The sequence below is a fragment of the Pipistrellus kuhlii genome, unplaced genomic scaffold (assembly GCF_014108245.1).
Source record: "Pipistrellus kuhlii isolate mPipKuh1 unplaced genomic scaffold, mPipKuh1.p scaffold_m20_p_71, whole genome shotgun sequence".
NCBI lineage: Eukaryota > Metazoa > Chordata > Mammalia > Chiroptera > Vespertilionidae > Pipistrellus > Pipistrellus kuhlii.
Window position 1 is genome coordinate 471,225 of NW_023425575.1, and position 21,774 is coordinate 492,998.

Consider the following 21,774-nt stretch of genomic DNA (forward strand, 5'->3'; position numbering starts at 1 on the left):
ATGTGCCCGCAACCAACGTACATGCCCTTGACCGGAATCAAACCTGGGACCTTTCAGTCCGCAGACCGACGCTCTACCACTGAGCCAAACTGGTTTCGGCATCTTTTTTCCAATTAAAAAAATATTTTATTGATTTATTACAGAGAGGAAAGGAGAGGGATAGAGAGCTAGAAACATCGATGAGAGATAAACACAGATCAGCTGCTTCCTGTACACGCCCCCCTGGGGATGTGCCGGCAACCAAGGTACATGCCCTTGACGAGAATCAAACCTGGGACCCTTGAGTCCGCAGGCCTACGCTCTATCCACTGAGCCAAACCGGTTTCAGCAAAACTTTTCAACTCGATTAGCTAAATGATGAGAGGTGCAGGACCTACTGGCCACGGCCCCAACATCTGGCACCCCACAGGCCCATCTGCTTAATATGGATTTCCAGAAGAGGCAATGAATTTTCCCACTACCACTCTCAGCTGAGAAACAGGCCGAGGCTTCTGGGCGGACAGTAGCTCCAGCGGGCAACCTCCGGGGAAGGAAGGAGGTGAAGAAGCAGCTCAGGTGGGTAAAGGAGGAGGTTCCCACCACCACAGGACTCCTCCTGGGCGGAAGGGCCTGGGCCAGAGCCTGACGTTGAGCAGGGTCCTGCCCTGGACAGGCTAGATTCCAGGCTAAGTAAGTCCTGTTTGCTAAATAGTTGCATTTTGCAGCTAAATACCCACAAGTCATCAGTTATTGCCAAATGTAGGGTACAGTGAGATGAAAGAGGCAAACAGATACAGAGAGAAAGTGGCATAATATTGGGAGGAGAGAGGAGGGGAGCCCAATTCTAGGGTGCTTCATCTGAGAACCGCCCTCCCACAATCCCAGGCCCCTGGGGGGATGTCAGAGGGCCGGTTTCAGCACCACCCCTGCAGGCCAGGCCAAGGGACCCGGGTCTCTAGTACATTTATAATTAGAGATTAAGTAATAAAATAAATGACATCGATGTTATACAGATCATTCCAAATGAGAAGGAAGCACACAAAAAAAGACTTAAAAATATATACTCTGGCCGAAACCGGTTTGCTGAGTGAATAGAGCACATGTGTCAAACACAAGGCCCGCGGGCCAAATCCGTCCCGCCAGGCCTTGCAATGTGGCCCGCACCGCGCTGTCATCACTGCACTCCACTGCGTTTCCATCACAATGACAGTTTATGACTGTTCAGTAAACCATTCGGCCCGCGATTTAGGCTGGATTTTAGATTTTGGCCCCTTCTCTGATTGAGTTCGACACCCCTAGAATAGAGCATCGGCCTGCGGACTGAAAGGTCCCAGGTTTGATTCCAGTCAAGGGTATTTGCCTTGGTTGTAGGCATATCCCCAGTAGGGGGTGTGCAGGAGGTAGCTGATTGATGTTTCTCTCTCATTGATGTTTCTGACTATCCTTCTCCCTTCCTCTCTGTAAAAAAATCAGTAAAATATATTAAAATAAATAAATACCTACTCCCCCAAACAAACAAAACACAAAAATATCTGATTCCAAATTAAATATGAAATATGAACCAGAAACTTGCGTTCACTAACTGGATCCCTGGCCAGGATTCTCCTTTTCAAAGCCCCAGCAAATCCAGATCAATGACACTCACCTACCACGCCTGATTTTGGTTTTCTGTTCTTGTTAATCCTCACCCGAGGGTATTTTTCCATTGATTTGGAGAGTGGAAGAGAGAGGGAAAGACAGAAAGAAATGTCCATGTGACAGAAACACATCTCCTGCATGGGCCCAGACCAGGGCCTGGGCCAGGGGGGAGCCTGCATCCGAGGTGCATGCCCTTGACTGGAATCGAACCCGTGACGCTTTGGTCACAGCCCGACGCTCTATCCACTCAGACAAACCGACTAAGATTCTTGATCACTGAGTCCCACGCTGACAACAACAAACCCTGATGGCGTTTGCTTTTTCCATCATTAATGTCTTCATAAACTCGGTAGCACTGACACTAAAGCCAAGACTCCCTAGCGATTGAGCCTAAAGTCCCCAGAGCTGTCCTGCTCTTGGCTCACAGGCCCCCTCCCTCGGCCCCTCGCCCCAAGCTCCGCGCAGACCCACCTGATGCTGAGCTTCTCAGGACTCCATGGCAGCGGCCAAAGGCTCAGCTCACTCCCCAAACGACTCCCATCTGGTGCCCAGCCCCTCTCTCTCTCTGTTGCTAGGGACGCTTCTGAGAGTCCCGTTCTGGCCGTGGGCGTGTCTCTGTGACGCAGCAACGTGGCCACGCCCACCGCGCCTCTCGGGGCCCCAAGTGGCCGTTATGGTGTCTTCTGGGCCTCAGTGAACGGGAGAAGAAATTAAAGTCACTTTTTGGACGTCTCTTAGCCTCCTTCAGTGTCAACAACACTGCGGTGAAACACGCTATTTTATTCAAGGCCAAGGTGGAGCAAGCTGTATTCCCTTTATACTTTGGGCAAAACGGGAAAGATGGCGGCCCCGGCACTACTACTAAGCAAATCTTACCGGAAGGGGCAGCCATCTTACCGGAAGTGACGTTCCCTGGGGCAGACGGGACCGCTGGACCTAATCCTTGAGAAGACCTGGGATGACAAACTGCAAGTTTGTAGGAGCCAAGACGGAAGAGGTGGCGGTCAGCCCTCACCCGGCCTTTCAGACCTCCACGATTTGGTCAGACACCTGCTGTAGAGGCAAAAGCAGTGAACGGTGAGGGCAGGGCTCTGAGAAACGAGGCCCACAGGGTCTCTGGAAAAGGGATCCTTGGGATCACGAGGACCCAGAAGATGAGAAGAAAAATGCCTCCCTCGCAAAGACGCGTGGGCGTGGCCACGTGGCTGCGTCACAGAGCCACGCCCACGCCCAGAACAGGACTCTCAGAAGCGTCCCTAGCAACAGAGCTGGAGAGAGACGGGGCACCAGATGGGAATGGCTTTCGAAGTGAGCTGAGCCTTTGGCCGCTGCCATGGAGTCTTGAGCTCAGCATCAGGTGGGTCTGCGGGGGCTGTGGGCGAGGAGCGGGGTGGAGGGCAGCTCTGGGGACTTTTGCTCAATCGCTAGACTAGGGAGTCTTGGCTTTAGTGTCAGTGTTACCGAGTTTATAAAGACATTGATGATACTTTATTGTTGAAAGTATTACATATGTCTCCTTCTCCCCCCCCCTTCGCCCATCAACCTCCTCCAGCCCACCTCTGCCCCCCACCTCAGGCCCTCAGCACCCCACTGTGTGCTGTGCATGCATGGGTTATGCATAAGACCTGTAATACTTTATGAATAGCCTGTTTGCAAGCCAGTGTTTTAACTGCCTGTACTTCTCACAACAAAGCTATGAGTAAAGATATACAATGAGATACAGTTAAGGTGTTCAAAGGCACACAGCTTAGGATTCAGATCAGGCAAGTGTGCGTTCAGAGCCCACTCCTAAGCATTATTCAAGGGGAAGGGGGGATTTCATTGGAACATAAGGTTCCTGGGGAGGGGAGGGGGTAGTAGGCTTAGGTGTGCACCAAGCTGCCTTCACCTGGCGTGGTCAAGCTTTGGAAGGTGCGCTCAGCATGTAGGTCTAACAGCAGCCTGGCCAACCTATCTTTGCTTGGGTCCTGACTGTTCAGTCCCATGATGTCGGAAAAAAACACTGGTAATTTCGCCAGCATAAATGAATACTACATACCTACAACTATAGTCTACATATTTAAAACCCAGACCCACTGATAATAATGTTCAGCAAATTAGCGGCATGTGATAATACCGAATCTCAACTTGGTAATCGCCTTCGGACTCAAGGGTCCCAGATTCGATTCCAGTCAAGGGCATGTACATTGGTTGTGGGCACATCTCCGGTAGGGGGTGTGCAGGAGGCAGCTCATTGATGTTTCTCTCTCATTGATGATGTTTCTAACTATCCCTCTCCCTTTCGCTCTGTAAAAAAAATAAATATTTTAAAAATAAAAACATTTATCCCCTGCCCAAAACCTACACACACACACATTCATATACACAACTCACACTCTCTGGTAAATTCCTACTTACCCTTCACGTGTAGCCACCTGTCTCGGTACATTGTACATCGTTCTCAGTGAGACCTCCTTCAGCCACCCCCTTCTCCGCAGGGAATCCATCACTTCCTCTGAAGCAATCAGTACTTCTCCCCACTCCTCTGACAGCACTGTCCTGTGGTTTGAAAACATGTCAGGTGATCTGTCTGTGACTCCCAGGGAGACTGTGCTCCTTCGGGGCAGCGCTGGGGATGTACATGTCTTAGCATCCAGCATAAAGTGCAATCTATAGCAAACATTGTCTGTGGATGTCTAAGATGGAAGCTCAGTAAGGAAAGAACTTTGTCTTATTTCATATTGTAGCCTCTGCACAGCCAAGACAGCACCTGGTATGTAAAAGGCCCTCAATAAAAATTGGCTGAATTAATAAAAAAAAAAAAATCATGGCATGACTTTCTATAGCAGTTTTAACATGTGCACCAGCCAGTGTACCAATTGTGCTAAGCCACAGCCTAATCTTGTAGACATATTCTGGGTAAATGTAAAATTATGTGTGTACTGTAAGATACATTATTGTAACCCTAACTTTAAAATAAGAACAAATGGCCGAAACCGGTTTGGCTCAGTGGATAGAGCATCAGCCTGAGGACTGAAGGGTCCCGGGTTCGATTCCGGTCAAAGGCAAGTACATTGGTTGCAGGCACATCCCCAGTGGGGGGTGTGCAGGAGGCAGCTAGTCGATATTTCTCTCTCATCGATGTTTCTAACTTTCTATCCTTCTCCCTTCCTCTCTGTGAAAAATCAATAAAACATATTTAAAAATAAAATAAAATAAAGTCACTAAAAACTTGTAATAAGTCAAAACCGGTATGGCTCAGTGGATAGAGCATCAGCCTGAGGACTGAAGGGTCCCAGTTCGATTCCAGTCAAGGACATGTAACTTGGTTGTGGGCACATCCCCAGTTTGGGGTGTACAGGAGGCAGCTGATCAATATTTCTCTCTCATTGATATTTCTAACTCTCTGTCCTTCTCTCTTCCTCTCTGTAAAAAATCAATAAAATATATTTAAAAAATAATAAATGGCTAGAGGTTACTGATTATAGGACAATACAGAATCCTGATGAAGAAGCAGCCAAGAAAGATGTTTTACAGTGGTTAGATGAAATGACCTTGGGCAACACAGCATGACTGAAAGTGAAATAGCAGATGAGGTAGTATCTTAGGAGATGAGGATGGAAGGTGAGGAAGAAGAAACAGGCCCAAAAAATAAAGTTACCAGTGACTAGATCACATCTCAATAACCTAACAACACTATTGACAAGTCATCTGATAAAAAATTCAGTTTTATTATACCCTTTTATTTCAGTAATCCTCACCCGAGGAGATATATATATATTTTAGAGAGAGTGTAAGAGAATGAAGAGGAGAAACCTGTAACCCAGGTATGTGCCCTGGACTGAGAATCAAACCCATGATCCTTTGCTTCAAAGGCCAACGCTCTAACCCCTAAGCACATCAGCAGGGCTATTACACCCACTTTTGTAACTTCAGGGAGTCAGTTACTTTAAAAAATCATCAGACTAAAAAAGTTCAAAATAAACTTGATAGTTTTTTCAAAGCATGATTATCTAAAACAAGTGCTTTGAGAGTGAACATAAATGTTATACCATAAATAAAGTCACTGGCTATGTCATCATCTAATGACAATTAAATAGGAAAATACGTTTGTTTTTACTAGTATAAAATTTATTTATTTATTTATTTATTTTAATATATTTTATTGATTTTGTAGAGAGAGGAAGGGAGAGAGATACTGAGTTAGAAACATCAATGAGAGAGAGTCATCGATCAGCTGCCTCTTGCACACCCTCTACTGGGGATGAGCCCGCAACCAAGGTACATGCCCTTGACCGGAATCGAACCTGCGACCCTTCAGTCCCCAAGCTGACGCTCTATCCATTTAGCCAAACCGGTCTCGGCTTATTTTTGTTTTTAAGGACATTACTTAAAGTGTGCATTCAGAAAAATATTTATTTCTATTAGACTGCATACTTATTAGTCTCAAAACTACAGTGCATATATAGCAATAATGCATACAGAAAACTTTGTGAAATTAAACTTTTCATATAATTTTAAATCTTTATTTTTGCAAGTGTTATATATGTCCTCTTTTTTCCACCAATGATCCCCTTCAGCCCCCCACCCCGTCTTCACCACCCTATTGTCTGTGTCCCTGGGTTATGCATATATGCATACAAGTCCTTTGGTTGATTACCTCCCACCCACCCACCCTCTCCTTCCTTCCTGCCAAGTTTTGTCATTTAGTTATCTTTAATTTTCCTACTGAAGCTAAGTAAGCTTTAAAAAGATGGGCAAATTGCAGTTCCTGCCAAGTTTCAACATACTATTTCATGCTTCCAAGGTCTCTGGATCTACTCTGTTCATCAGTTTGTTACTTAGATTCCAAATATGAGTGAGATCATGTAATATTTGTCATTCTATGACTGACTTATTTCACTTACCATGATACTCTCCAGGTCCCTCCATGCTGTCTTTAAGGGTAAGCGATTCTTTTTCTTTTTTCTTTTTTTTAAATGCTGCATAATATTCCATTGTATAAATGTTCCACAGCTTTTTTTATTCAGTTATCTACTGATTAGTCCATTATGTTGGTTTTACAGCATAAGGTTTCTCTTAAGTATGAGTTCACTGATGTCAAGTGAGATCCCTCTACATAGTGAAGCCTTTTCCATACCCATTACAAACGGCTCTCCTCCTACATACTTTTTGCTGATGTCTGATGAGATGACTCTTCACTGTAAAACTTTTCCCACATTCACTACATACATAAAGTCTCTCTCCTGTATGAAACCGTTGATGTAAAATCAGCTGCATCTTTCCTGAGAAGCCTTTTCTACATTCACTGCACACATGGGGTTTTTCTCCTGTGTGCGTTCGCTGATGTAAAATGAAAACTCTTCACAGTAAAGCCTTTCCCACATGGATTGCATGCATATGGTTTCTCTAAAGTAGGGGTGTCGAACTCAATCAGAGAAGGGGCCAAATGGTTTACTGAACAGTCATAAACTGTCACTGTGATGGAAACGCAGCGGAGTGCAGTGATGACAGTGCGGTGCGGGCCACATTGCAAGGCCTGGCGGGACGGATTTGGCCCGCGGGCCTTGTGTTTGACACATGTGCTCTAAAGTATGTATTTGCTGACGTACAGTGAGATGACTCTTAACAGTGAAGCCTTTTCCACATATACTACACACATATAGCTTCTCCCCTGTAGCAAAGTCTTTCCCACAGTCATTACATAGGAAGGGTTTCTCTCCTGTACAAGTTCGGTGATGTGTGTTGAGATGGTTCATCATGGTGAAGCCTTTCCCACACTCATTACATATATATGCTTTCTCTCTTGCATGAGACCCCCTGATGTAAAATCAGCTGCATCTTCACTGGAAAACCTTTTCCACATTCACTGCATACATAGGGATTTTCTCCTGTGTGTTTGCTGATGCAAAATCAGAGAACTATTCACAGGAAAGCCTTTCCCACATTCACTACATACGTAGGGCTTTTCTCCTGTATGAGTTCACTGATGTAAAATCAGAGAACTATTCACAGTGAAGCTTTTCCCACATTCACTGCACATATACAGTTTCTCTAAAGTATGAATTCGCTGATGTACGTTGAGATTACCCTTCATGGTGAAGCCTTTTCCACATACACTGCATACATATGGCTTCTCCCCTGTATGTGTTTGCTGATGTTCAAAGAGAAGGCTCTTTCTGCTAAAGCCTTTCGTACACACATTACATATGTAAGGTTCCTCTCCTGTATGAGTTTGCTGAGGTCTGGTAAGACTGTTCATCGAGGCAAAGTCTTTGTTACACTCATTACATATATATGGTTTCTCTCCTGTATGAGTTCGATGATGTTCAACAAGGTGACACTTCTGGATGAATCCTTTCCCACATTCACTGCATATATAAGGTTTCTCTCTTGTATGAGTTTTCTCATTTTTACTGAGATTAGACCTTGTAGAGAATGTCTTGCCACACAAACTGCATTCATGAGGTCTCTCTCCTGCATGAGTTTTCTGATGATAAATAGGGTGCCTCTTTTTGAACACTTTCTCACATTCACCACATGTATAAGGAGGCTTCTCTCTAATCTGAGTTTTCTGATGTATACTGAACTGTGATTTCTTGAGAAATGTTTTGTCACATTCAGTGCATTCACACTGTTTTAGTCTTATATGAATACTGTGATGTTCAATGAGCCTGGATTTTCTGGAAAAGGCTTTCCCACACAGACTACATCCATACGATTTATCTCTAATATGATCTCTCTGATGATGAATGAGCTGAGATATCTTGATGGCTTCCCCACATTCAATACATACGTGGGCTTTCCCTATGTCGTGAGTTCTCTGTTGCTTTATAACCTGGGTATTGTCATTGATGTTTTTCATACTGACAGGAAATTTAACTTCTGTGTAAAATTGTTCATGATTGCCATGCAGAATGCCTGTCCTATCTCCATTCAGCTCCACAGAATTAGTTAAGTTATAGCTGCTGTTTTGGTTTACAAAACATAAATTTGATTTTAAAGGTTTCTCACATATCTCAAACATATCATGCTTTTGCTTTAGTAGGAAATGACCTTCACTTTGATTAACGTTTGTAGATATATTATGTTCCACATTATTCTGAAGGCTTTGATTTTGCAAATGATAATGCAGAGGATCATCAACTTGCTTGAGTTCTAGGGGAAAAAAGAGAACAGTAAATTCTGTAATCTCTCATAATCTTGTTTGAAATAAAACTGTTTTTATAAAATGTCTTCATATGAAATAACTATTTAGTGGTAATTCTAAGTTATTGTAGAATAAAAAATATATTTGGCCGAGACCAGTTTGGCTCAATGGATAGAGCGTCGGCTTGGGGACTGAAGGGACCCGGGTTCGATTCCGGTCAAAGGCATGTACCTTGGCTGCGGGCATATCCCCAGTAGGGGGTGTGCAAGAGGCAGCTAATCGATGACTCTCTCATCGATGTTTCTATCTCTCTATCTCTCTCCCTTCCTCTCTGTACAAAATCAATAAAATATATTTAAAAAAAAAAATATATATATATATATATATTTGGTCTTTGTCCACAGGTGTTTTTTTTTAATCTATATATTAAAAAATAATATAATATAATTAATGTAATATAATATAATATAATATAATATAATATAATATAATATAATGGGAGTTTTTGTTAAGAAAGAAAAACACATGACTGTACACCAGGCAAATAAGCAACTGTGTCCCTGGCTGGATACTCAGAGGTGAGTGCAGGCGTTGGCAAACATCTGCTGAAAGGGACAGATGAACATTTCCCAGTTTGCATACCAAAATGTCTCTGTCAACAACGACCCAATTCTGCCTTTGCAGGGCCAAAGGTGCACAGAGGATTCCTGACAGACAGGCCTGGCGTTGCTGGTTTCGTCCCTGGGTCTCTAGTCAGTCAACTAAGGCACTGAGGGTTAAAAACACCGAACTGGACATAGCACTCAGGGGTCAACGCCTTTGGTCCCAACAGCAGCCTGGGCCCTAACCTTACAACACACACCAGGGCCCCTCCAATTCCAAAACGTCACCCTTACAAGCTCCCGAGACCACACTTTCCTTCTCAATCAGAAACCTGGGCGGGACGCTGCCGTGTCCTTACCTTCCCCGCCGACCTCAACATCCCTGACCGCATATTGACCCCCAACCTGACCCTGATGCCGCCATCTCTCCAAATGCCGCGGCAGGCCTCACAGGCGGGGTGACAGCCAGGGCCAGGGCGCCATCTCCACAGGCTCTTCCCCTGGGCACCGAGCCCCAGGGCGCCCCGACCGCACACAGACGCCTCTGCTTCCCCTCCAACCCCAAGGCTCCCTCCTCCGGGCCGCTCCTCCCGCCCCTCCGCCCCCTCCACGCCCCACATCACGCCACGCCCACACGTCACCCGTGAGAAACAAAACTTCTCCTGAGGCAGGAACAATTACAACTGAAACACCACACATGCACCTCAGTGTTTCCTCAAACCCACCGGGCCGGCAGGTCCTGTAGCTTTTCCTGGAAACGCTCCCACTTCTGCGCTGTTCCCGCTCCCTCTACGGTGGCCGCGGAGGACCGCCGGCTTTTGAAGAAACGCGGCCTACGCTTCAGGGGCAAGATGTCCGCGCCCATTCAGCGGTGGCCCATGGGGGCCGCCATGTTGGGCCACCTGACTGCCGTACAGCTGTTGAAGCTGCAACTTGGAGGCAAAAGTAGCCAGGGATGGAGGGGAGATGAGAAGCTACTGAAATGATCTCCTTGACTGGCACGTGGACTCTTAAAAAAACGGATACATTTTTAAAATACAATTGATTTTTAAAATATTTTATTGATTTTTTTACAGAGGGGAAGAGAGAGGGATAAGAGAGTGGGAGAGAAACATCAATCAGCTGCCTCCTGCACACCACCTACTGGGGATGTGCCCGCAACCAAGATACATGCCTCAACCAGAATGGAATCTGGGACCTTTCAGTCAGCAGACCGATGCTCTACCCACTGAGCCAAACCAGTAAGGGCTCTCATTGGTGTTTCTAACTCTCTATACCTCTCCCTTCCTCTCTGTAAAAAAAAAAAATATATATCAATAAAATATATTTTAAAAGAATAAAAGAGTTCTTTAAAAAAAAAAGAATGATTGCGGAGGCTGGTTTGGCTCCGTGGATAGAGCATTGGCCTGCGGACTGAAAGGTCCCAGGTTCAATTCTGGTCAAGGGCATGTACCTTGGTTTAGGGCAAATCCCCAGTAAGAGGCAGCTGGCTGATGATTCTCTCTCATTGATGTTTCTAACTCTCTATCCCTCTCTCTTCCTCTCTGTAAAAAATCAATAAAATATATTTTTTAAAAATTAAAATTAAAAAAAAGAATGACTGATAGTCCTGTGGACAAATGCAGAGGCTTTCCTTGACAACATCCCTTAAGGATGTCACACCCCATCTCCCACATTGTCCATTCTTAGAGACTAAGATTTTTGTCACATTTAAAAAAAAATTATATATATATATATATATATATATTCACACACACATGATTTTTTACAGAAAGGGAGAGGATTAGAGTTAGAAACATCAATCAGCTGCCTCCCGCACACCTCCTACTGGGGATATGCCCATAATCAAGGTACATGCCCTTGACCAGAATCGAACCTGGGACCCTTCATTCTGCAGGCCAATGCTCTATCCACTGAGCCAAACCAGTTTCAGCTCTTGTCACCCTTTATGCTCTATTTATTCTGAACACCTTTTTCTTTCCTGCTCTGCTCAGTTTATAATCAGTTAAAGTTTCTAATCACACATGGTTTTGGGGGAACTATCTGGTCGGTCGATATGACTCAGAGGCTGAGCATCGACCTATGAGCCAGGACAGGAGGTCACAGTTGCTTTTGGTTCCCAGTCAGGGCATTTCCCAGTCAGTGCATATGCCTGAATTGAGGTGGGAGGTCTGCAGGGGGCAGCTGATCAATTATTCTCCCTCTCATCAGTGATGTTTCCATCCTTCTCTCCCTCTCCCTGAGGATAAAATATAATTTGTAGGGGTACAATTGTTCTTTTTTTTTTTTTTATACATTTTTATTTCAGAGAGGAAGGGATAGGGAGTGGGAGAGAAACATCAATGATGAATGAGAATCATACTAATAGAAACATCAATGATGTGCCGTATACTGCATGCCCCACACTAGGACCAGGAATGGAACTGTGACCTTCTGGTTCGTAGGTTGATGCTCAACCACTGAGCGACCCAGCCTTGGTGAGACAACTGATTGTTTTTTAAATATATTTTATTGATTTTTTTTACAGAGAGGGAGATAGTTAGAAACATTGATGAGAGAGAAACATCAATCAGCTGCCTCCTGCACGCCTCCTACTAGGGATATGTCCGCAACCCAGTTATATGCTCTTGACCTGAATCAAACCTGGGACCTTCCAGTGCTCAGGTTGACACTCTATCCACTGATCCAAAATGGTTAGGGTGAGCTTATATTAATATATATATATATATATATATATATATATATATATATATATATACACACATACACACACACACACACACACACACACACACACATTGATTTCAGAAAAGGGAGGAGATATAAACAATAGTGATGAGAGTAATTATTCAGCTGCCTCCTGCACAACCACTACTGGTGATTGACCCTGGAAACAATGCCATGTGCCTGACTGGCAATCAAACCCTGACCTCCTAGTTTATAGGTTGATGCTCAATCACTGAGCCACACTGACAGGCTTGGAAAATATTTTAATATTTTATACAAATTGCTCAGTACATTGAAATTGTTCCCTAGCTTATGAACTTTCTCTTACAAATAAACCCAAATGGGAGTAAGTTCTTTGTTCCAAATACCCTGATAGTTTGCATTTTGTGTAGTTTGCTTATAGTTCATGAAGGCTCCATTTAAAGTTTATATATAGCATTAGAGGCCCGGTGCATGAAATTCATGCACAACTTTGTGTCCCTCAGCCCAACCTGCACCCTCTCCAATCTGGGACATCCCTCTCATAATCCAGAACTGCTGGCTTCCAACTGCTCACCTGCCTGCCTTCCTGATTGCCCCTAACTGCTTCTTCCTGCCAGCCTGATCACTCCCTAACCACTCCCCTGCCTGCCTGATTACCCCTAACTACCCTCCCCTGCAGGCCTGGTCTTCTCCCCCTCCCCCCAACTGCCCTTCCCTGCAGGCCTGGTCACCCCTAACTACCCTCCCCTGCAGGCCTGGTCTCTACCCCCCACCCCCTCAACTGCTCTCCCTTGCAGACCTGGTCCCTCACAACTGGGCCCCCCCCCCTTGCTGGCCTGATAGCTCCCAACTGCCCTCCCTTGTGGTGGCCATCTTGTGTCCACATGGGGGCAGCCATCTTTGACCACATGGGGGAAGCCAGCTTGTGTGTTGGAGTGATGGTCAATTTGCATATTACTCATTAGGATTATATTAGTTTGTGTACACCATAGTGATAGGCATGAATATAACTTACAGAATGAGTTATATTTACCGTATTTTTCGGCCCATAAGACGCACTTTTTTCCCCCAGAAGTGGGGGGAAAAAGTCCCTGCGTATTATGGTCCAAATATAGCCTACACATATGCTTTAAAAAAAAGTTTTTTTACTTGCCCGGCTCTGTGTGGTCTCTGTGTGCTTGCCCGGCTCTAAAATGGTTCTAAATGCTGCTGTTTACTTTACAGGGTTGATTACATGTGTTTATGACTGTGATGTTGGGTTTTAATGCACATAAAATATTTTAGGACACTATTTGTTTCAGAATCTTTTTTTCTTCATTTCCCTTCTCTAAAAACTGGTGCGTCTTATGGTCCGAAAAATACGGTAAATACATTTCTGCTTCTATATACCTCCCAGGCTATACTATTGTCTTACAGCAATGAGAACAAACTGAGACCAGGCCCATTTCACTCATACCAATGTTTCAGATACAAATTACATTTATGTTTTAAAAATTTAATTACATGCACATAGCTTCTTTTATTCCTTCAATTGATACAATAGATTAACAGATGTATGTGTTTAGGTTAAGACCTGAGTATGCCTTTATATCAATGCAAATATTGAACAACACGAGACTCTCACAACTTCCCAGTTTCAGCATATATACAATTTCTCTCAGGATATACTTTTAAACAACAATCTGAACTAGGATGTCTTTCACACAGAATGTCTCCTATTATTTTCCTGTGACATAAAGGAACATGTAATTGACCACTGTCGGTGAGACAACACTCACTGCATTCAGAGGGTTGCTGTTCTGTGAAAATCCTCCGGAGGGCGCACCTCTGGCCACAGGCTGGGCCACACTGACTACATTCCTGTTTGCTAGAGGCCCAGTGATGTTTAGTGCTGTGTGAGAAAACACAGAAGGCGCCTGCATAGTCACTGTATTAAGAGGGTTTATCTGCTGCAGGACAACACTGGTCTGTGATGAGCTGGGGCTCTCTAAGCGAGGACGTATGGCCTTGACTGGACCGCCACATATTGCTCTTGGGTGTCTTTTTTTATGTGTCACAAGCGTTGACATGTAGGCAAAAGCTTTCCCACACATGTCACAGGAATAGGGTTTCTCTCCAGTGTGAATTCTTTCATGTTTCATGAGACTTGAGGACCAGGAAAAGCATTTTCCACACTCACTGCACATGAAGGGCCTCTGTCCTGTGTGTACTCTCTGATGTGCTGTGAGGTCGCCCTTCTGGATGAAGCCTTTTCCACATTCATCACACACGTAAGGTTTCTCCCCTGTGTGAAATCGCTTATGTACAGTGAGATTGCTCTTATTCACAAAGCCTTTTCCACACTCGCTGCAGATACAGGGTTTGGGCCCTCTGTGAATTCGCCTATGTACAATGAGGTCACGATTCTGGAGGAAGCCTTTCCCACAGTGACTGCATATGAAGGGTTTCTCTCTTGTTCTCTGTTCAGTGAGGATGAAGATTGTGAATGCTTCCCTGCACTCAAAACTCTGGCGTGGCTTCTCACCTGAATGGACGATCTGATGATCAGAGAGACAAGACCTCTTCTGGAACGCTTTCCCATCGTCACCCATCCCGTGAGCCTTCTCTCTCTTCTGAAGTTTGATGAGTTGGGACTCAGTACTGACGAGTTTTTGGCTTTCGTGAAATTTCACTTCAGCCTGAAACTGTTCACTGTTGGTGTGGAGACAGGATTTTCTATCTTCAGAATGCTCAGTTCGCAAGGTGATTCCATAGTTTCTTCTCTGGTTAAGTAAAGATAAATCTGATTTTATATTTTTTCCATGTGAGTCAGACATATGTTTTTGTTTTAACAGAGAATGGTTTGTGCTCTCCTGGGCAGCATTTTCATATGTGTTACGCTGATGCCATTGTTGTAGGCTTTCATTTTGTAAGTGTTCTGGCAGATGATCATCACGTTTCCGGATATCTAGGAAAGAACAGAACAATGAACTCATCCAACATTTGAATTGGAAGAAAGGTAATAAAAAATTATCCTGATACCTTCAGTCCAGCTGGCTTGGCTAAGTGGTTGAGTGTCGACCTTTGAACCAGGAGGTTATGATTTGATTCCTAGTAAGGGCTCAATCCCCAGTAGGGGGTGTGCTGGAGGCAGCCAATCAGTGATTCTCTCTCATCACTGATGTTTATAACTCTCCCTCTACTTTCCTCTCTAAAATCAATAAAAATATATTTGTTACAAAATTCCATGTTCAATGTTCTTTGGAAAACACAATAATAGGTGAAAGTTGAGTGTAAAAATAGATTCTATAATTCATCATGATGAAATATAGATTTGGCCCTAACTGGTGTGGCTCAGTGGATAGAGTGTCGGCCTGCAGACTGAAATGTCCCAGGTTCAATTCTGGTCAAAGGCATGTACCTTGGCTGCAGGCACATTCCCAGTAGAAGGTGTGCAGGAGGCAGCTGATCGATGTTTTTCTCTTATCGATGTTTCTAACTCTCTATCCCTCTCCCTTTCTCTATGTAAAAAATCAATAAAATATATCTTTAAAAAATTAAATTTAAAAAAAATACAGATTTGTCTACTTCCTAAGGTCATGACAATCATGCAGACTATAAAATATAGGCAATTTATGGAATCAGCAGACACATAGAAAAGGGCCACCTTAACCAAATTGGAGAGGGACAGACTCACTCCTTCCACATTCATCACTGCTGACCACTGTGTACTAACATGGTCCTAGATTGAGGACACACAAACACAGTCCTCATGTATAGGGGGCCTACACTGCAGTTTGGTGAAGCCACTTAAAGGGTAAAGACACGTGCGAGAAACAGCTACAGGTTGTGAAAATGGTGGGAAGGCACAGTGGAGCTGGAGAGAAGTGGAGGAAAATAAGCTACATTTCAGAAGCCAGGACTCGCTGTGGTCCATTAGTGTGGTGGGTATGGCAGGAATAAGGTGATTACACAACAGAAAGCTCCTAGATCCTGTGACACACCCTCCAGAACAGAACCCCAATCTGCAACCCAAGTACTTCTCCACATCTCATCTCCATTCACGTAAATGAGAACGCCACTCTTCCCTGTAACCAGAACAGAACTTCTCAGGATCACCCTTCATCTGTTACTCTCGCTCACACACAGCATCTACCTCCATGATAAATCCCACCTGTCTTCCCCTAGGAATGTGCCCAGAATTGGACTAACACCCCTTCCACACGTGGAAGCAAGTCCCTCTTTCAGACTACAGCAGTAGCCTTGTCTGCCTATTCTGTTCCTCCTCAGCCAGCGGCCATCTGTTTTCCATCCAGCAGCCAAAGTCATCTTTCCACATAAATTATATCACAACCAGAGGCCCAGGGCATGAAATTCATGAGCTGGTCAGTGGTCAAGGCTGATTGGGGCATTCTGGCTGCTGACTGGGGCCTCCCTTCCCTAGTTGCCAGTTGCCAGCTGGGTCTTCTCTTCCCTGACTCCTGGCCGGAAACTTCCTGGGTTCTGTGTTCCCCCCTGGTGTTCAGCGCACATCATAGTGAGCAATCAAACTCCTGAGGGGACAATTTGCATATTAGCCTTTTCTTTCTTTCTTTCTTTCCTTTTTTTTTTTTTTTTTAATAAATCTTTATTGTTCATATTATTACAAATGTTCCTCAGTTTTTTTTCTCCCTCCATTGCTCCCCTCCACCAGGTTCCCACCCCACCCTCTGCCCTTTCCCCACCCATTGTCCTCATCCATAGGTGCAGTTTATGTTCAGTCTCTTCCCACATCCCCACGCCCCTTTTCCCCGAGAATCATCAGTTCACTCCCCCTCCATACCTCTGATTCTATTATATTCACCAGTTAATATTATTCATCAGTTTTTTTTAATTCCCTTGGTTTTTGATTCACTTGTTGATAGTTACGTATTTGTTGTTCATGCATGTTAGCCTTTTATATATATAGATTATATAGATAGATAGATGATGAGATAGTTCTCTACTCACAAGTCCCTAGTAAATTATCATCTCAGTTGGAATTAAATGAAATTCTTTTTGAGTTTTTTAATCACTGGAGAACATTGTATCCATTGATATTTTTTTAAGAGTTAAAGGAAGTGAGGGAATTAGAAAATACTCAAAGAATTTAATTTGAAGTAGGCAAGAGTATTTTGGTTTGGTTTAGGGTGGAATTGAGAATATATCTAGTTAAATGTTGTAGTTGAAACACATCATTAACAGTAAACCCCTTGAAAGAAGAGAGCTCTGGCCCTAGCTGGTTTGGCTAGGTGGACAGAACGTCGGCCTGTGGACTGAAGGGTCCCAGGTTCAATTCCAGTCAAGAGCACATGTCTGTGTTGAAGGCTCAGTCCCCAGTGGGGGGCGTGCAAGAGGCAGCCAATCAATGATTCTCTCTCATCATTGATGTCTCTCTCTCTCCCTCTTCCTCCCTCTCTGAAATCAATAAAAATATTTTAAAAAAAGAAAAGAAGACAGCTCTGTGGGTGGGGAACAACTGAGCTGGTGGCTGGATGGTCAGGGAGGCAGGTATACAGGAGTGAAGGAGAATCCGAACTTTGGGTTTCTCTAGCATGGCCCGTGATTCTAGTTCCTTGTAGTGCTTGGGAGCTGAGTTGCCACTGAGATGACTAAATTCCACACAATAGTGTCAGTGGTGGATCAAATTGGGAATATAGCACTACAGGAGTCTTGTGAAGAGAACAAAAGAAGCTTAGCTGAGGAACATGAAGAAAACTTTGAAGGGTAGTGGTTCAGATGAGAAAATGGAAACCAGATCCTAAGAAGAATCTCAGAGTGAAGAAAAAGAGAAGAGAAAAAGGAAAGCAAAAGCACAGTGAGCCACTTTCCCTGGGGACACATCGTCTAAGATGGGGTGGATGTTAGGAAGGCAATCAACAACAGCAGGGGCAGGAAGGAGCAGTGCTTAGAAGACAGTGAGCAACTTGTCCCTGAAGGCCCGTGCATTCTTATAGCAGGGCAGGTGGAAGGGTATGAAGAAGGAAAAGATTTGAGAATCCTGAAAAGAAAAAAGAAAAAAGAAAGAACCATGTCTAGCTGGCTTGGCTCAGTGAGCAAAGACCTGTGAATCAGGTCATGGTTAGATTCAGTTAGGGCACATGCCTGGGTTGCAGGCTCGATTCCCACTGTGGAACGTGCAAGAGGCAGCCAATCAACGATTCTCTCTCATCACTGATGTTTCTATCTCTTTCACTCTCCCTTCTTTTTCTCTTAAAAAACACCAAATAAATAAAAACATTTTTTTTAAATGGACCATACAACCAAAAATGAAGGTGAAGAGAAAGATGAATCAAATCCCAAAAGAGATAAAGGGATCTATTTTTCTATGAACTCCTACAGACAGAAAGGGGTCTCTCTCTCACTGGGAAGGACATACACAGGCACTGCTCACCTATCCTCAAATCCCTTCACCTCTAAGCCTCTTCTCTGAGTGACTAGAATGTGATTTCCACAGGCCCCTATGCTCGTTCTCACTCACCTGAACGGGTTCCGCAGTGGAGTTCACCTGCCACTGTCCATGGTGCTTCACCCTGATCCAACTTGGACAGTATGTCAGGTTTGCTGGCCTCACAACCTGTTCATGGGGAATGATAGAAGCCTTAGACACACTAGGCATGTGATCTAGGGCTCGGGGTCTGTGAAGACCATAGAATATAATAAAGACAAAACAATGTTCACACTTTGTAAAGGCTATTCTCTCAGCAGAAGGGAGAATATTCCTCTCTGGGTCCAGAGGGAAAACGAAGATTCAGCTACCACTTCAGAAAACCAGACATGCCAGAGCTTTCAGAAGCTGAGGATGGACAGGCCACTGACTGGGGACCCTCGGACTGACACGGGGGAGCTGTCCTCACCCACGAACACCAGGTGGCGGTAGATCTCCAGCATCACGTCCCTGTACAGGTCCTTCTGCTTGGGGCCCAGGAGCCGCCACTCCTCCCGGGTGAAGTCCACGGCCACATCATGAAATGTCAGGGGTCCCTCTGACAACTCCATGCTGTGCGATGGCGCGATGTCCTTTAGACGATATGGAAGAAATGTTAGTTTTTCTGCTCACTTTAGACTGCAACTATATAGCAAGTGGGATTTTAATTTAGTATATAATTGAGTGATCACATGCCTAGTAAAATGCAAGGTGGGACAAAAGTAGGTTTACAGATAGACAATAATTAATAACACCAGAATTAACTCTGTATCAAATATACACAATTATAAGTCTACTTTTGCCCATCCTATATTTAGAAATTGAGCATTCAGTCAACTATGCTTTCATCGTTAGAAATTTCCATAATGTGACCAAGCAGAATTGTTTTGTTACACTAGAAACACCACATTCATATATTTGAAAGACAAAAGATATACTTATATAATCCTATATATATAGTTAATATGCAAATTGACCGTCACTCCAACACATAAGATTGCCACCCCCATGTGATCAAAGATGGCTACCACCTGTGGACACAAGGTGGCCACCACAAGATGGCCAGCAGGGGAGGGCAGTTGGGGGTGACTGGGGATGGAGCCCACAACCTGGACATGTGCCCTTGGCTAGAAATCGAACCCTGACCCTGTGGTTCATAGATTCATGCTTAACCCCTGAGCCATGCCCACCTGGCATAATTATAAACATTTTCATGTCATTAAACTTGAAATCCTGGATGAATCACAATTTTATTAACCTAAACTCATAGAAACTGCTAACTCCTGTCACTGTAGCAGGTGAATTTTCTGGGTAGGCAACAGGACACATTTCCACCAGCACTCTGATTTCCTATCTTCTACTGAAGAGCCGATGCTTTGAGAAAAGAATCTTTAGTGATATAAGCGTAATATGCCAATTAGTCCGGACTTGGACAAAGCCAGTGGCGCGGGTGAGGCAGAGCCAGCTACAGGGGCAGTGGTGGGGCCAAGTCCCTTGCATGAATTTCGTGCACCGGGCCTCTAGCAGATTATGAACATGAGAAAGTAGGACAGAACATTAAGGTTATTGGAGACAGTACTTCATCAAACATGGAAAAAGCAATCCAATGAATTATTTAAATCAATCACTAGCGATGGGAACTGCAACCACCGCGGTGGACAAAGATGAATGAAGCAGGACTTAATACATACACAGGGATACAGGTTACCTTAGCGGAGGGATGCATATTAAATAAAATGAAGATTCTGTTAGCCAAAAAAGAAAAAAAAGAGAGAGCGAGAGAGAGCGAGCGAGAGCGCGCAGATGTTGGCGAACATTTTCTGCCAAGGGATAGCCATTTACTTTCAGCTTTGAGCACCACAGGTCTCTGTCACAGGACCCAGTTCTGCGTTTGTAGCTCGAAAGCCGCCCCAAACAATGAGTGACCCATGAGCGAGGCTGGGTTCGTCTCTCCGCTGCGGTGAGCCAGCCCCGGATAATGAGCTAAAAAACAGGGCATTTCCTCACAACTTGCCGGGCTCTGCCGCCTTCTCTGCGGTTTACATCTGAGCTACACATCCCCCCACATAAGGGCACATCGGCCCCGGACACACGGCCAAGAACGTCCACAGCAGCGATGCCACCACCAGCCCAAAGGCAAACGGCGCCCGTGCGCTCCCAGCAGGAAAACCGCCTCAGCCTCCAGCCCGGAGGCCGCCCCCGCCCAACGGCCGAGGCGGGAACCTCAGCCCACCCCTCAGCCCCGCCCGGGCGGCCGGGGCTTCCGCCTCGCGAGACCCGGATCACCCGCCCGTTACTATCCCCGAACCCGGACCCGACGCCCGTTATTATTCCGAATATTGGGCCAGAAGCCCTCGCGAGATCCTGATCACCCGTCCGTTATTACCCCCAAACCCGGACCCCACGCCCGTTATTATCCCCGAACCCGGACCCTACGCCCATTATTACCCCCAAACCCGCACGCGACGCCCTCACGCCGCCCCCAATTCCCTGAGCCCCACGGGACACCCCAAACCGCAACCCGACTCCGCGACCATCCGAAATGCCCCTCGTCCCTCCCAGAGCCCCGCACAGGCCCGGACGGTCGGGACCCTGGTGACCCCAAAGAAACCCCGACCGCAGGCAGGAGCGTCACCCCGGCTTCCTCCCAACACCCCGGCGCTCTCCCTCCCCCTCCCCCTCCCCCGCCGCCCTGCATCCCCGCCGCGAATCCCCCGGGTCCAGCCGCACCCTCCCACCCCGTGAGAGCAAACTTCAATGGAGACAAGACATTTTTTCTAAAAAAAAATAAATAAATAAAAAAGTCAAAGGACAAGAAGAGCACACTTACCTGCTGAACCTTACACACAGCGAACTGATTCAGAATCTGGAATCGTCGCCCAGATATTGCGTCACTACGGTGGCCGAGGAGAATCATGGGCATCGGGGGAAAGCGAGTGATTTCCGCTGTCCCGTCTGAGGCAATATGTCCGCTCCCAGCGCGCAGCGCCGCCACGGGGGCCGCCATGTTGGGAGGCCCGGCTGCCGTACGGAAGGCAAAGCCCCAGGTTTGGAAGCAGCAGCCAGGGATGGCTGGAAGGTGAGAAGCACCCGAGATCATCTCCTGTCCTGGCACTTGTACTCTTGTGGAAAATGAGTGTTTTCAGAGATTTGAGCTTCTCAAAGAAAATACAGACCCAATTAAATAGTGTGTGACGTGCTGGGCAAAGAAGTCATGTGGCCGCTGCCTTTATTTTTAGTTTGTATAAATAAAACTTTAAAAATTTCAGAAAAAAAAAATATTTTTTTTTATT

At 45.2% G+C, this 21,774-nt stretch overlaps 1 protein-coding gene across 1 annotated transcript; it reads right to left on the bottom strand.

Annotated features, from left to right (window-relative positions):
- Positions 1-13,579: 13,579 nt before the first annotated feature.
- Positions 13,580-21,366, bottom strand: ZNF350 (zinc finger protein 350). Its single transcript, XM_036422712.2, has 4 exons — positions 21,312-21,366; positions 18,912-19,074; positions 18,536-18,631; positions 13,580-15,004 (listed from the first exon to the last, which is right to left on the bottom strand). The coding sequence occupies exons 2-4, from the start codon at positions 19,051-19,053 to the stop codon at positions 13,776-13,778; spliced, it is 1,467 nt and encodes a 488-aa protein (XP_036278605.1). The 5' UTR covers positions 19,054-19,074; positions 21,312-21,366; the 3' UTR covers positions 13,580-13,775.
- Positions 21,367-21,774: the final 408 nt, after the last annotated feature.